Here is a 16614-nt window from a genome sequence, read left to right as displayed (position 1 = left end):
GCTCAGCTCTTGCCATGCGTTTACCCATTCAGCAGGTCTCCCTGAGCACCTATGTGGGGTCCGTGCTCTCCAGCACTGGGTGTACAGCAGAGCATTTCCCTTACCTTCTGGCTGGGAGGACAACAAGAAGGACATGGAGCAGTACCATCTCAGATACTGCCAGGTGCTATCAAGAAAGTAGGGTTGAATAGGGGATCAGGGGGTGGCTTTTCTCCTACCAGACTAGGGCTGAGGAGCAGCGCTATGCAATATAGCTGCCACTGTTGTCAAATGTACAATAACTTCTTAGTACTTTTCATACAGATTACATGTCAATATCTTGAAATCATTGGGCCAATTAAAATAGTATTAAGACTACTTATGGAGCTGGGACTGTAGCTCAATGGTAGAGCATTTGCCTAGCATGTGTGAGGCACTGGGTTTGATCTTTTTTATTTTTTAGTTTTTTTTTTTTGGCGGACACAACATCTTTGTTCGTATGTGGTGCTGAGGATCGAACCCGGGCCGCACAAATGCCAGGTGAGCGCGCTACCGCCTGAGTCACATCACCAGCCCTGGGTTTGATCTTTAGCACAAAAATAAACAAAACAGGGCTGGGGATGTGGCTCAGTGGTAGAGTGCTCGCCTAGCATGCATGAGGCTGTGGGTTCGATCCTCGGCACCACATTTAAAATATAAATAAAATAAAGATTTTTAAAAAATAAAATAAAAAATAAACAAAGGCATTCTGTCCATCTATAGCTATCTTAAAATAAAACAAAACAAAACAAACTACTTTTGCCTGTTCCTATTTACTTTTTCTGACAAAGCTCACATTACATCTCTACTGGTCAAGACACTTCTAGAGCACAGGTGAGCAGACTACAACCTGGAAGCTGAATCCAGCTTATGCCTTTTATTTTTTTAAATAAAGTTTTATTGCAACATAGCCTGCACACTGTTTGCTTCGTATTTCTGGGTGCTTGTGTGTCGCAATGGTAAAGTTGAGGGGCTGTGAAGGAGATGGTAGAGCCTGCAATGTCTAAATCATTCACTATTTGGCCCTTCCTAGGAAGTCTGTGGGTGCCTGAGCTGGAGGGCCAGGGAATCTCCACTGTCCAAAGCATCTGGTTCAGTGTAGGGGAAGCTGTGTAGCTAGTGAAAAGAACTTGTACCCTGCAGCACAAACAATCCTGGGTTCAAATCTGGCTTGTCTCTTTCTAGCTCTGTGGCATTGGGCAAATCATAGGCACTGTATGGATTTCAGTCTCTCCCTCTCTAAAATGGGGCACATGGGAAGCATGGGTTAAAACTGTGTGGCCTCCAGCAGAAGTCCACTGAGACTGGCTGGATCAAAGCAATTTCACTAAAAGGGTGAACGATCATTTTCCTCTTGACTGCTTGCATTATATCGCTAACAACTAGCACATTTCCATCCTAAAAAAAATGCAATTCACTGAAACTTCTTAGCAACAGTTGGGTATTAATAATAATTGTCAGCAAGCAGTGAGGAGGGGAGGAGGAAGCAGAAAGAGCTGCCTGATTATTAGGGTCACCTTATCAATTTCCTGTCCTTCTGTGGCCCTTTTGATGATTTCTGATTCATTAACTCTGGCACTAGAAAAACAAGAAGACAAAGACCTCAAATCAATTACATACTAGAATATGGGGAGAAGAAAAAACCAAAACCTACTGACATTCCTGGTTTTTTGGTACTGGGGATTGAATTCAGGGGTACTTGACCACTGACCTGCCTTCCCAGCTCTTTTTGTATTTTATTTAGAGATAGGGACTTGCCAAGTTCCTTAGGGCCTTGTTAAATTTCAGAGGCTGGCTTTGAACTTGTGATTCTCCTGCCTCAGCCTCCTAAACTGGTGGGATTATAGACATGTACCACTGCGCTGGGCCCATCCCTAGTTTTGGAAGGAACTATAGATCATCAGTGCAATTCAGAGGGCAGGCAGCAGCAGCAGCAGCAGCATCACTAGACACCTGTTAGACACAAGGAGAGTCCCAAGTGATGGTATGAACAGTGCCTCAGAGAGGTGCTGGTCTAGACTGTGTTTATTCATGTTCTTCTCACTTCTCCTACCACTGATACACTGATAAACAGAGGGGTTATTATCTTTCTTTTTTGGCAGTGCTGGGGATTGAGCCTAGGACCTGGCATGTGCTAGGCAAGGGGCCCTACTACTGAGCATCAGCCCCAACCCACCTTATCCATTTTAAAAACATGGTTCCATGTTTCTTCAAAGCGATAGGCCTGGCAATAACCACTGCAACTCCTGGTGGCACTCTTGGCCTCTGCCCCAACCAGGGTCTCGGCTCTGGCAGAGCATAAAGCCCCAGCTACCATCCTGGTCCACCTGCAGCTGGGTTGGTATTCCTCCCAGCAGAGGTGGCATGCCCCTCAGGTGAGGACTAGGTGCTGATCACCACTCAGGAAACATATGTACATCGCCCAAGTGCTTTCAGGACGGTTTATGACTGCTTGGCACAACAGACAGGCATTCTCCCTGCTGGATAAGCGAGCGCCCAAGAGGCTGGGTGCTCCCACCTGGGTGTGGCAGTTACTACAGAAGCTAGAACTCAGGCTGCTTGGGAACATCAAACCGGTGACCTCAGAGCTGTAATGTGGATGACTTGGTGACCCAAAGTAGTGACAACTGGCAGATTTTTCACTGGACACAGCCTCAGCTGTCATACAGCCCATGTTCCTGGCCCTGTGGCCAGGAGAGTGTCTCAAATTCTGCTGGGGCTCAACTCCAAACATGGGTGCATTCTCAGCTCTAGCTGGCTCTGTCCTAGCCCTCTGTGTACACACTATGCCGAGGAGACTCCTGATGGAAGTTGCTAAAATAGTAAACTACAATATGGTATGTTTTGATTAATCTGCTCTTCCTAGTATTAAGATGCCCATATGTGCCAGTGTTATTTTTCATAGTGCTCTCAAAAGAGCTCAGCTTGAGCAATAAATGACACAGTCAATTTGCTGGGACCAGGGGTGAAACCTGCTGACAAGGGGTTCACACAGCTCCAGTAAAGACCATGAGGTGTCTGAAAGAAGACAAAGAAGATGCTATGAAGAATACTTCACAGGCAAGCAGGAAGGGGTAAACTCTGGTCTTTCACTCAAATGTTTCCCAAGAATCTCCATGTGCATCATTTAGGATTTACTGTCTCTGTTTCTCAAGAGTTTCCAGTCTGGGGCTGGGGATGTGGCTCAAGCGGTAGCGCGCTCGCCTGGCACGCGTGTGGCCCGGGTTCGATCCTCAGCACCACATACAAAGATGCTGTGCCCACTGAAAATTAAAAAATAAATATTAAAAAAATTCTCTCTCTCTCTCTCTCTCTCTCTTAAAAAAGAGTTTCCAGTCCAGGAGAAAGAACGTGGATGTGCCACAGGGCATTACAAGGCATTGCAGCCAGCTGGCTGGAGTCAAGTGAAGAGGCAGGATGCAGCAGGACTGCAGATGAGGGGCCTTGACAACGGACAAGGGCGGAGTCCTGATACAGACCAAGCAGCCACCTGGGAGGTCAGTGTGTGGTGCTGTCACTGGGCTGAAACAGAGGCTGGATAGGGAGAGGGCCACAACAGTCCAAGTAGGCAAAGCAAACCAGTGTTACAGAAAGGGAACACAAGAACAAGATGCAATTTTGTAAAAACACATTTACACATTTTGTAAAAACACTAATGGCAAATTATAATGGGGGCCAAAGAAGGTGAATTTAAAATGATCCCAAATGTTCTGATTTTGAAGATGTGAGCTTAAGTGCTGAGGGGTGATGGGCCATCATGCCTGCTCCTAACAGAAATGGCTCAGGAGGAAACATATTTACACACATATACACAGATAAAGCCATATAGTAGTCGACAGCTGCTGACTCATGATGGTTGGCAGTTAGTTATCAGTGGCTCAGTTTTTCAATTTTTCTGTACATTTGAAATTTTTTTCATATTAAAAAGCTGAGGGATTTTTTAAAAATTCCAGACATGGGGCTGGGGAGCGGGTAATAACAATCCCAAAGTTCAAAATGTGAGGTTCTGGATGGTAGGATGGAGCTATCAAGTAAGCAGCTGGGAATGTGATGCAGAGTGAAAGTAATCTAAATGCAGGTACCAGGTGCACTAAAACAACAACCACAACATGGAGAGACGAGGAGAGGCAGGTGCTGGGGAAGGTCTCACCTCTTGGAAAACAGGAAGAAGATTAAAGGCAAAAAAGCAAACTTTGGTATAGTCAAGCAAAATGAAACCCCAGAACATGAAGACAGGCCCAATGGAGGACCAGGGCTGAGAAAATGTCAGAAATGCAGCGACCAGGAAGCTGGGCAGGCATTTGTGCGCTTCGGGAAGCCGGTATGTTTAGTGTATCAGAGGCCAAACGGGGTACAGGTCATAGGGAACTAGAGCCAGATACCCATTTATACCTGCAGAGCACTGGGATGGCCCAAAAGAAGGGACAGATGCCTTCCTCCTTGGCTAGAAGATGACGTCATCAACCTTCAGGGCCCTCAAAATCCCTTAAGTAATTAAAAGAAGCAGATAAACACACGAATGCTCCTAGCACTGCATGTGCCAAGTCTGATGCTCTCCAAAGCCATACAGAGAGACATGATCTGTGGGTCTATAAACTTCCTACCTGCACGTCAGGGGCCAGCAAACCCAGTCCAGTGAACAGGCAGTTTCACCAGTCCACACACCCCAGCAGCAGCTCCCACTAAAAATCAGAATTACACCACAGAAGATCATCAGAGCTGCAATGTGTCACAGGCCAGCTTTCACTTGCAGGATGCAAATGAAGGACGCTCTTTTTGAGGGTGCCTGCAGGAAATCTGTCGGTGCTGGCTGGGGATTTTCATCTTATTTGTCAGGTAGGATTTTCATCTTATTTGTAGGGTAGGCTTTTTTCTTCCCCAAAGTATGACTCAGTATCTTAAATTTTTCACTTGAAATTGCCATAGTCAAGGATTGTTTCCCAGATATGTCTAAGCTATCAATTTGAACCCAAAGTGACCTGGCAAGTGTCTCACTCCCTTGACCAAACTGCAGAACAGTAAAGGCTGCTGCAGTGTCTCAAAACAGGCAAACATGCCAAAAGTTCCCTAACCAAATATCCAGATTTAACCCCAAAATGACATTCGTTTCAATATTTATTGCCAGGTGAATACTTTTAAGTGGTTTATCATTTGTCCACAATATTTAAAACACAGAAAACTGCTTTTCACAATCTTGCTTTAGAAGAACATAGCTGTGCTTAGGGGACCTCTGGGTCACCTGAACACAAGTGACTAGGCTCCATTCAATGAGGTCAGCGTGGGTTGAAGGACAAATGACCTTGGAGAAGATAATCTCAGATGGTTATCCATTAACATGTCTCAATTTTATTCTGAGCTATAAAAACATTCCAGTAAGCATTTTGCTCTCCCCTGCCTGTAACCACATATGTCAGATGGCCCCTAATAGATCCCTGATAGTGGCTGAGAGGTTAGAACAGAAGCAGTTCTGAATGGGATTCGAATGTGCTGTGATGTGGATGCTGCAGCATTGAAGCCATGACCTTCCCTGGGCCTGGTGGCTGCTTCCCAAGCATATAGAGTCCCTTGAAGGAGCTAGAGTTAACAACACCAATATCCTGTTAGGATAGGTAGGTGACAGCACACTGTAAACTGTCAAGCACTTCATAAACATTCCTAGTTGCTGCTTTTCCCTTTTGATGATCAATTTAAATTAGCTGAAGCAGACTAAACACCGGGAAGGCGATGCGCCAAAGCAGGAGCTCAAATTATGCCCTTCGGGGTGAAAACCCAGACTGCCCTGACTCCAACTCCCAAGGGACCACTAGGGGCAGCTGACACTGATCATGTGCCCAGCACTGTTGTAATGGCAATTCACATTACACATGACAACTATACCCCTTTTTAAAAGTACTGACCCTAAACAGGTTCCAGTGGATTCCATGAGGCCCAGTAGCTGGTAAATAGTTTAAAAAGAGAGAGAAAGTTCCTCTTGATAAAACAGGAAAATGAAAGAGAGAAAACAGGGACAACAGTGAAGTGGGATGAAAAAGGTATAAAAAGACCTTAAAAGCCTAAAGCAAAAAACACACAAAATGCAGGGCCACTGAAGGGAAGAGACACAGCCAAGGCGGGACGCCTCTCCAGGAATCCTCCATCCCTGTCCATGACTCAGCATTCCCAGCAGGAGGAGGACAACCGCAGCAGCAGAGGGGACAGGAGGTCAAGCTAGAATGCCTGACACTGACCACTTTATTTTTCTGGTGCCCGGGATCAAACCAGAGGCGCTGAGGCACTCTAACACTGAGCCACATCGCCAGTCTTTATTGTTTTGAGACAGAGTCTCACTGAACTGAGCTTGCACCCGTGATTCTCTTGCAGCAGCCTCCTCAGGTGCTGGGATGACAGGCGGGACTACCACATGGGCCAGCACTGACCACTTCCAACCAAGAGGGCAATGCCAGCTACTGGGCATCTCCACACTAGTTTTGCTCCAGGAGGTGGAGGTGGAGACCAGAGCTGTTGGGATCAGACCAGAGCTGCTTTCATTCAGTGTTCTGGGGCAGTCAAGAAATAATACATGTTTTCGACAGTTATTCTGAAAATGAATGAGGGCAGGGAATGAAACGTGTGAACACAGCAGCATGTGGCAACAGGCCCTACTCCCCACCAGCTCCTGCCCATCACCAACCCGCCCTTCCCAGTCTCTCACACCCTCCTCCCTCCCCACCTAGAGCTGCCTCCTACTCCACTAAGACATTCAATGTTTAAGGACTGGATGATTATGTCAACCACAGTTTTAACTCCTGTTTGATCAGAGTACTTGCTCAGATACAGCAAGCATGTACAAATCCTATACCTAAATATTCTCAGGTAAGAACATCAACTTTTACTTCAACTTGTATTTAGGTTCCTCCACTTATCAGCAGTGTGACACCGGGCAAGTTACTTAGCCTCTTCATTCCTCAGTTTCCTCCTCTGAAATATAGGGCTAATAATAGCACCTCACCAGTAGAGTTGTTATGAGCACTAAATAAAGCACACAAGACACTTGGAGTGCCTGGCACACAGTAGAGTCTATAATGTTAGACCTGTTACCATAAAACTAAAGCTGTACTCTACCATCCTGGCAATTCATAATCTCATTATCTGCATTTGGGGAAATTTCAAAAGAAGTCTGCCGTACACTGGAAAGCACACAACCATACACAGGTAAATATTCATTCCACTCCCTCCTGGATGGAGGTTGGCAGCTGTTATTTTACAGGTGCATTACTACATTTCTTATAAAGTAGCAGAGATAGAAGGTTCATGATTACTACTAAGCAGAGGCTTAATAATTCAGTTTCACAAGGTGACTCTTTGATGTAGTACCACCTTGTGAGGCAGGAAAGCAAAGTCCTGAAGGGAGAGGGTTAGCTCTGATTCTGATGGTCCACATCAGAATGTTGTCTGCTGATAACTAAGTAGCCATTTCAGGTGCAACCCAGTTATATTTCTGGTTACCCCATTTGTGCAGGCTCATTTCAAGGGTTAGAAGACAGACCTCAACCTCAATGCAGTGAGAAAATGAGGCAGTGACTTGGCCAAGGTCATTCAGAGTAGGTGCTATCCAAAAGAGCACCCAAGGGTTTTGGTGTATAATACACGCACCCCTCATCAGGTGAAAGGGCTCTTGAGTCAGGCAGCGACCAGATAGAAACACTGTGTGGCTACTGAGACCTAGGAATTAGAAATGGGGTGGGAGACCAAGGGACAAAGAATAAAATCACAGAACAGCTGTTAAGAATCTCCAAGCTATGATCCCATCTGAATAAAATGCAATTTAGAAGCACTTAGTGCTGCATCTTGGTTAACCTTACATAACTTCTTCCTATTATATCACTGAGAACAATTGATTTTAATGGGACTGGCACCTGGACGAATGAGACAAACCTCTCATGCTATGATGCCACACCTAAATAGCTTTCCCCATGGAAATGCTGGCCTGAGGAGGAGCTGAAAATAAACTGAAAGCCAATTCCCAAGGGACTTGTCATCAAGGATGCTACACACACACCACCTCCTCACAAAAGTGGGTAATCACAGACAGCTTTAACTTAGACACTTGAACCTGAGGAGACTCTGAATGTTGCAGCAATTTAAAAGACAATGCACAAGAGATGGGAACAGCAAAAGAAGGTGAAAGCACAAACATACCCCACCAGAAGGAAAGCTGACCTTGATTGATAAGGGTCCTTATAGGTGGCCGCTCTGCCCAAGCAAGGCAGGTGGAGACCAGGAAGACCAGCCATGTCTAGCCAGTGCTCAGGGTGGTTTAAGAAGCTGTCAGCATCTGGCTTTATTCCAAAACTTTACTCAAAGGATGACCAGCAATGGGGAAGGGACAAGCCTTTGCAGAGGAGATCCATCTGGCATGGAAGAGTTTCAAGTGGACAGAAGGGCTACCAGGCTGAAGGCGTCAGAAGATGGAAGGGAGGAGACAGTGTGTAAGAGGCACTGGCCGCCAGCTTCTTTTAAGTCCCAGAAGCTTCATTTTGGCTGCTGGAAGTCTCAGGAACACAACCGTAAATCCAACAGCTTCGTGGAAGAACTGACTTGGTTTCTGCTACTGATTTCCCGGAGGTGGAGAAAAGAGTAGACTTGCTGCCATCTTTTCATCTCTGTAAATATGATCACTAAGACGTTAAACTGGGCTGGGGATGTAGGGCAGTGGCCCAGCATATGCAAGGCCCTGGATTCAATCCTCAACACCACACATACACAACCTTTAAATTCAAAAACTAAAAGTAAAGCCTTTATTCATTACCTCCAGTTGAACATGAAAACTACAAAAACATCCCAGTACCTAAGAAACACTCCACATTAAATGGACGCTACTAAAAAGATTCCAATAGGTGTCAACTTTAAAGAAAAAACAAAACAAAGCGTTTCTCAAAACTATCACTACTTTATTATACCAATTGCTGGCTCTCAGATCTCATACCTTGACTAGCAATGCATAGGAATCAGGACCTAAATGCTTATCTTGATCTTTCCTTATAGCACACTGCCACCTTGATGGAATGTACAAAGAATGGGAGGTAAGAAGGAAAACCTCCCCAAACCACAGTGCTGCAAGGTGCCAGGACCCACCCTACCACACTGATTAGTGGCCAACAGGGGACATTCAGCTGACTAGAGTCATCTGTGCCTATAGATTGTAGTGACAGACAGCTACCTATCAGGAATAAATTCACACACATACACACACCCCAAAAAATGTTTTTTAAAGAACCAGACTAAACCAAATTAAACCTACTCTCAAGCCCTTAAAGAAAGATCTGGGACTTGCTACCTTAATTAGGCACTACATTCTACCACTTCCTTCAAATCCCCATGTCCCTTAGCTTTCTTTACATCCACAGGCTACAGAAACTACAAAGGCAAAGAAAACACCAACACCAAGAGACAGAGAATGGGTTCCAACACACACAAAGCAAGTCACAAAAGAGCAGCTTCAAAAACCCATCTAGGGGGCTGGGGTTGTAGCTGAGTAGTACAGAGCTCGCCTGGCACTGGGTTTGAGTCTCAACACCACATAAGAATAAATAAAGGTATTGTGTGCATCTACACCTAAAAAAAATATATATATATATATATATATTTTTTTTTTATATATATATATTTATATATATATGTGTGTGTGTGTGTGAGAGAGAGAGAGAGAGAGAGTGTGTGTGTATATGTAATTAAATCCATCTAAGCAGATACCTTAAAGCTGTTTTCTATTTAACTCCAAAATAGGTATTTTAAGCCAAACTTTGTATAATTACACACAGGGGTGGGGGTAGGCAGAACATAACTGTAAACAAAGTTAACCACCAAAGTCAAGATGAACAGGAATAACAACTGATAAACATGGCAGCTCCCAGCAGTGGGCTGGGCCGGCCTCCCTGAGTCTCAGGGCAGGAGGCCATGGCACACAAGACACCCGACTCTGAAGTCAAATAAGCTGCATTTCAAAAGTCACAAGCCTCTAAAAATGATGGATTGGTGAAAAACATTTTAAAACTTAAGAAAGTCACTAGTGACTATCTGCCAGGAGACACACACAATATAAGGAGCAATAACCATCTTTCCCAACAGGATACTTGTGGCAATTTTTAATATGTATTCTGCTGCAAAATGTTATACTTTCCAAATACTTTTATGGATGAACTTACAATTTGCTTTCCTAGTCAGAGAAGCTGTTTCTTGATTTGTATTTCTCTCAAGGGAAGTTGGTTCTGAAGTGTGGATCTGTAGCTGTGGACATATGTACATTAGTGTGAAAGAGACCCTGACAGTGTCAGCAGTCACTTTTGCCACTAGGAAATGGATCACAGGCTCTTCTGGGGAGTGGGCCTTTTTCCTGTCCAAGCTGTTGTCACCACTCCCTTTGTAGTGTGGCACTAAGCCCCATTCCTCTGTAGCCTTTTGTCTCCCAGTATGAAAAACCCAGATTATTTTCTGAAGTGCCTCCTCTGAAATCAGACATCTTAACCTCCCAGGGACCTAATACAGTGCAGGCCTGACATGCTGAGAAATATTTTCTTGGGACTGGCGTGTAGCTCAGTGGTGGAGTTTGCCTAGTATGTGTTAAATCCTGGGTTCAATCCCAGCACTGCAAAAAAAAAAAAAAAATGTTTTCTTGAAGGAGAGGGGAGGGAGGAGAAGAAGGAAGAAGGGGTGTGAGATACAGAGGTGTGTTCGTGTGTGTGAATCACTGATAGGAATTCACACTCAGGAAAACAAGTCACCAAACCAACCTTAGTTCAAGGTTTCAGGTTTATGATGATATATCCTTTTGTTTATAAAAACTGCTATATTCACCATCCTCATTCCAATGCCATATGAGAGTTGGATATTTGCTTAACAGTCTTAGGCCAAGAAAAACCCTGTAGGTTTCCAAACTGGTCATCCTTCTGTCACCCTGGTTCTATATTATTATTTATTTTTTTTCAAGAAGTCCAAATGCACTTAGGAGCCATCAATCCCAGTCGCAGCTGTCACCATCTTCCCCAGTACTATTAATATCATGGCTGTGATTGTTAATGATTTTACTCACAAAGTTCCCGCAGCAATTACAATGAGGCAGCAAGGTAAAACAAAAAGAGGCTGGGTTGCTTCCCCATCACGTATTCTGCAATCCAGTGAACTTCCTGGGTTTTTACATGGGCTGGCGTTTTCACCTCTATCTTTGTTTTTGGAATGCCCACAACCCCTCCCCGCACGGACCCGGCACGGCCTTCCTTTCTGATGCACAATGCAGCACAGAGCTCCTTGGGGGTCAGCAAAACGCCGCACTGGTGTAATGCCGAAAGCTTCTCAGAGCCTGAGGAGGTCCCCACGGGCGTCGGTCCACGTCTGTCATTTAGAGGCTAACACCACAGCATCGCATGGCTCGCAAGGCCCCTCCCCCTCGAGCCGGCAAGCCCAGAGCCGGGTCCCAGGCCGGCGGTGCCCGGCTGGCGTGTGCGCCCAGGCTGGCGCAGTGACTGCATGGGGCGCACCCTCTGCCGAGGCTGTCCTCCCACCGCGGCCACTGCAGTGGCACCGCTGCGGGCAGAGCCTCCCGGCCGCGCGCCGGGGCAGCCGAGCCCCTCCGCCCTCACCTCCAGCCCGGCTCCCCGCCCCGCCCGCCCGCCCGCCGCACCTTGGTCTCCTTCACATGCTGCTTGACGCCCTCCGGGTACCACTGGACGCGCACGTAGCCGCGGCGCAGCGGGCTGGCCCGGCCCTCCTCGTGGCCGGCGCCCCCAGCCTCGGAGCAGCCGGAGCTGCCGCGGCCCTCCTCCTCGCCCTCCGAGTCCGAGTCCTCGCCGTGGATGAGGCGCACCAGTCCGAAGTGCACCGAGCCGCGGTAACGGCCCGACACCAGGTCGTGAGAGAACAGCAGGCGCTGCGAGCCGGCTTCGGGGCCGGAGTCCGAGGACGGCCCGGAGGCCGAGTCCGGGGCGGGCGTCGGCGCCGGGGCCGGGGCGGGGACTGCGGCCGGGGCCGGGGCCGCCTCCGGAGCTGGAGCTGGGGCTGGGGCCTGGGCGGGCGCGGGAGCTGCGGGCGCGGGGGCTGCGGGATCCGCCATAACTGCTCTGCGCGAGTCTCGGGCGCGGCGGCGGCGGCGGCGGCGGCGGCGGCGGCGGACGAGGCGCGAGGAGGCGGGTCCAGCGGCGCGGGGGCGGGGCCACGGCGCGCTGACGTGGCCCTGCGTGCCGCCGTCGTCAGGGAATCGGGATGCGGTTGCTAGGAGCCGACAACTCGTCGCTAGGGGACGCTGAAGATGCTGCGGGGCGGGGGCGGGAGGAGGGTGGACTCCACGCGGGAGGGGCGAGGCCCTGGGGGATAAAAGTAAGGGGAGCGAGCGTGAAGGGGCGGGGACTCTGGGGAGAAGTGGAGTGGCCACCGAGGGAAAGGGGCGTGGCCGGGGTGGGGAGGAAGATGGTAGAGAGGCGTCAACAACTTTTAATGAGCTGTCTTGGCGTCCCAGCTTAGTCCTAGGTACAGCAAGGGTTAGGGAAAAAGAAGGATATTGTACCTGTCCTCTAGGTGTTTACTGTCTAGTTGGAGGACAAAGCAAATACACATTTTAATAGCCAAGGAAAAACAACTCCAAGGCAGCTTGTAATCAATAGCTATAATAGATATGTGTAGTGAGTGTGCAGACTACTGGGGATTTCCCAGCAAAGCTGGGAAGGTCATGACCCCTTAGGGATCCGTTCAGGGGCTGGTGAAGGAGGCCCAGAGAAAGGTGAAAAGGAGCTGGGCGTGGAGGCACATGAGGATGCTAAGGCCAGAGGATCCTGAGCTCAAGCGCATCCTTGGCAGCAACAACAACAATTATGAAAGAAAAGCAAGTGCTGGGCTCAGTGGCGCATGCCTGTAATCCCAGTGACTTGGAGTCCTGAGGAAGGAGGATTACAAGTTGGAGGCCAGCCTCAGGAATGTAGCGAGGCCCTAGGCAATTTACCAAGACCCTGTCTCACAAAAATTGGCATTTTACCAATGAAGTACATTTTACCAATGTACTTCATTGGTAAAATGCCCCTGGGTTCAATCCCCCATGAGAGAGACAGAGAGTCAGAGAGAGACAGGAGAGAGAGAATATGAATGAATGAATATGAAAGCAAGTATCAGTTCCAGTAGTTGGCTTTAAACCCATGTAGATGAATTCAAAGATGTGAGAGGCTTCCTATGCATGACAAGAGGCAGAATATGAGGTAGTTAAGCGTGGGAGCTATGGATTCCAATTTTTGGCACTACCACTTTGCCAATCTATAAAGGCAGGCAAGCAAATTAACTTCTTCTACCTCAATTTTCTCGTCTGTAAAATAGGGTTGGTAATAGCAGCAGTTGGGAGGATTAAATAAAGTAGAACAGTGCCTGGCATATCACTCTCTCAATAAAGCTTAACCATTATTGTAGGACTTCAAAACTCCCTGCCTAAACTAAATTCCAGACTGTTATTCAGTCAGTCATGCTTATTTCTGCTCCATATTGCCATTCAAAATATAAATAGTCATTCTACTAATTCAATGTATCACCTAAGTAAGTTCTGAAAGCTTTAGATATATTCTCAGAGAAAGGATTCATAATGGGCCATTAAAAAGAAATCAAGAAAACTCAATCATTAACTGAAATTGATTTCCATGCATGTCTGAGTTTTTCAGGATGGACCCAACTACTATATATTACCATAATGGTATAATAATAATAATAATAATAATAATGAATAATACTCAAAATCTGGCCAAACCTTTCTTAGTCAAAATAATTTTTCCACATTTTTCTATAAGACCATCAATGAACAGATTAGAGGTGGTTTGATATTACAGTACTTAAGTTCTTCAAAAAAGGCAGAACCCTGCTCTTTGGGTAATTTAGAACTACATTCATAGGAAAGTTAAAAGCACATGCGTAAAGCACAGATGGCAGGCGGGGTACATGAGGAGGCCTAGACCAAGTACTTACAGAGCATTGACGTGATATTGGGCTTAGGCAGGTTGTCAATGAACCCAAATCTTAGAAAATTCGTATACTAAGTGTAGAAGAAAACTAAGGCTAAAATCTGAAGGGGGGCTTGAATATGATTTAGAGGAAAGCTGGGTTCTCAAATAATGGCCTTTCCATCCCAGACTGAAACAGAGCTCCTTTGAAATTAAAAGCGACTTCTAATAACTGCTTTTCAGTGCCTGGGGTTTCCTCCTGCTGAAGGAGGCTGAGAGGCTGCCTTCTGCCCCAGCAGACACCAGGAAAACTGAGGCTATGATGTGTTTCTGACTGGCACAGCCTAGCTAAATCTGCACATGTGCCTTCTCCACTTTTTTTGCACCGCACCCCTCTCCTTTTATAAAAGCTTCCATGCTCCTATACCCCCTTGAAGATGAAGATTTGAGACAGAAAAGGGACTCTTCTCTCTTCCTCAGGCCAGCTTTGAATAAACCTGCCTTTCTTCACCTACTGTTATCTCCTGGATTTTAGCAGAGCTAGAGCTGTGGAACCTAGAGCAGTGCAGAATGGCCACAAGAAACCCCTGCTGGAAGGACCCAGCTCCTCACTCCCACCTCACGAAAACCTGGAAGATTTAAGCTCTCACAGTAGCTCATGTCCACCTCCTGTGTCCCTTAGCCCTGTATCATTGGTCTCTGATCACCTAACATTTATTAAGCACACATTACCGACCAGCCATTGTGCCAGGCTCTGTCACACACAAGACTTTATAGTTGTTATCACTATTGTGCATACTGGCATTGTTAGTACCGTCTTACCAACACAGGACCCAAGGCATCCAGTGCCTAGATGCTGTGTTCCTTCAGACTTCCCTCTGAGAACCTCCCAAATGCAGGGGAAGTCCATGTGTCCTCATGTCCCTGGGAGTGGAGTAAGCAGATAGGTAGATGGGGTAGGGCAGGGCAGACCCCAAATCTGTGTTTGATGTCAAAAACCTAAGTGAGTTTTGCCTGTGTTGGATATACATATGAAGTTGTTTCCTCCCTAATCATTGGGCAAAGCTGGCACTCCAGGAAGACTTGCTATGTTTATTCTGTGGCTTCTGGTAATAATGGCTAATAATAGCTGCCACTTATTGAGCTGTAACTTCATGCCGGTACTATACTAAGTGCTTTATATAGATCATCAGGAACCCACCAGGTGGGAGGTGAGAGTCCTTGATTTCAGATGCTGATCTCTCCCTCACTAGACTAAATGGGAGCATTTGAATCATGTCGTATTTGTGTATATAAGACCCTGGTGCCTATTACAGTGCCTGACAAAGCATTAAAGCTTGATAATGTGTCATATTGGTGGATGTCAAAGGCCTGAGATTCCTGTACCTCTCTTTGGTCAGTTTCCCATCCCTGCCCAGTGAGTTGAAGCTGGGAGAAGAGCACTCTTTGGCCCTCTCCAACTGTGCAATCACAAATCCTTTAATTTGCTCCCAGTCTGAGCTGCATCTGAGCCACTTTAGAGACAGAGCCTCACTGAGCCAGGTGGCACATGCCTGAAATCCCAGCAACTTAGGAGCCTTAGGCAAGAGGATTACAAGTTCAAGGCCAGCAACTTAGCAAGACCCTCAGCAACTTAGCCAGACCCTGTCTCAACATAAAAAGAAAAAAGAACTGGGGGTGTAGCTTAGTGATAAAGTGCCCCTGGGTTCAATCCCCAACCCAAATGGGGGGGCTATGCATGGTATCTTTCAGGGACTTCATTCAGACCTGAGATGCTTGGGACAAAGCTTGAGACTTCTCTTCTTCTTAGACCCTGAACCCCAGCCCCAGCCCTGTACACTCTGGCTGGCTAGTGGGGTGAGAGTGGGTTGAAGCAGCTGCTTAGTTGTTGTTTTTTTTAATATTTATTTTTTAGGTGTAGATGGACACAACACAACGCCTTTATTTTTATGCGGTGCTGAGGATAGAACCCGGGTCCCGCGCATGCTAGCCGAGTGCTCTACCCCTGAGCCACAATCCCAGCCCCTGCTTAGTTTTTATGTTCATCATTGTTGAGATGTAGGAAGGAGAAAAAAAAAAAGCTTAATTCCCTAATGAACAGACCCTCTCCTCCCAGGACCCCCAACACCCAGCCCATAGAAAGGAGAATATCACTTATTTACATATTTTCCTGCCAGAAACAAAAGCCATCCTCTCCATTGCCCTAGCTGTGCAGGTGTGGAGAGGGTAGAGTGTAGGCCCAGTGCAGGAGGCAGCAGGGCCAGCAGTTTAGCTAGCCATGGGGGAAACAGGCCCTGTCAAGTCCCTATCTTATCTAGCCATGGGGCACCTCTCCAGAGGGTACCACACTGCCCCCTGGAGGAGCCACAGCCTGCCTGGCTGCTCCATACCTCTCTGTGTTGATGAGTCCAGGTTGGCCCAAAGAGTTCCTCCCACCCAGGAGCAGGTGTCTGGTGCTCTAGGAGGCACCTGGGACTTCTGCTGGGGAGGTGGGGTGGGAGGAGAGAAGCCTAGGAGAACCTCCCACACCTCCCTGTGGCTGGCTGGAGAAATGCCTCACCTGAGGGGCCAAATGGGGGCACTGGATATTCATGGGCTTTTGAGTTAAAAGGACCCTTCTTGCTCCCGGGGTCTCATCCCTCCTTATTCTGAT

At 47.1% G+C, this 16614-nt stretch overlaps 1 protein-coding gene across 4 annotated transcripts in view; it reads right to left on the bottom strand.

Annotated features, from left to right (window-relative positions):
• Nucleotides 1–12187, bottom strand: part of Ube2o (ubiquitin conjugating enzyme E2 O) — a 52732-nt gene extending 40545 nt beyond the window's left edge. For 3 of the 4 annotated variants that reach the window (XM_078041603.1, XM_005332708.5, XM_078041605.1), the window contains exon 1: nucleotides 11675–12186. In XM_078041603.1, coding sequence (XP_077897729.1) covers nucleotides 11675–12103 — 429 coding nt within the window. In that variant the 5' untranslated portion in view covers nucleotides 12104–12186. Of the gene's footprint in view, nucleotides 1–11674 lie in introns of all 4 variants that reach the window. The other variant, XM_078041604.1, reaches the window with a different exon arrangement.
• Nucleotides 12188–16614: the final 4427 nt, after the last annotated feature.

This window comes from Ictidomys tridecemlineatus, chromosome 3, assembly GCF_052094955.1.
Source record: "Ictidomys tridecemlineatus isolate mIctTri1 chromosome 3, mIctTri1.hap1, whole genome shotgun sequence".
In the NCBI taxonomy this organism is placed as follows: Eukaryota; Metazoa; Chordata; class Mammalia; order Rodentia; family Sciuridae; genus Ictidomys; species Ictidomys tridecemlineatus.
This window is presented reverse-complemented; position numbering and strand designations above follow the sequence as displayed.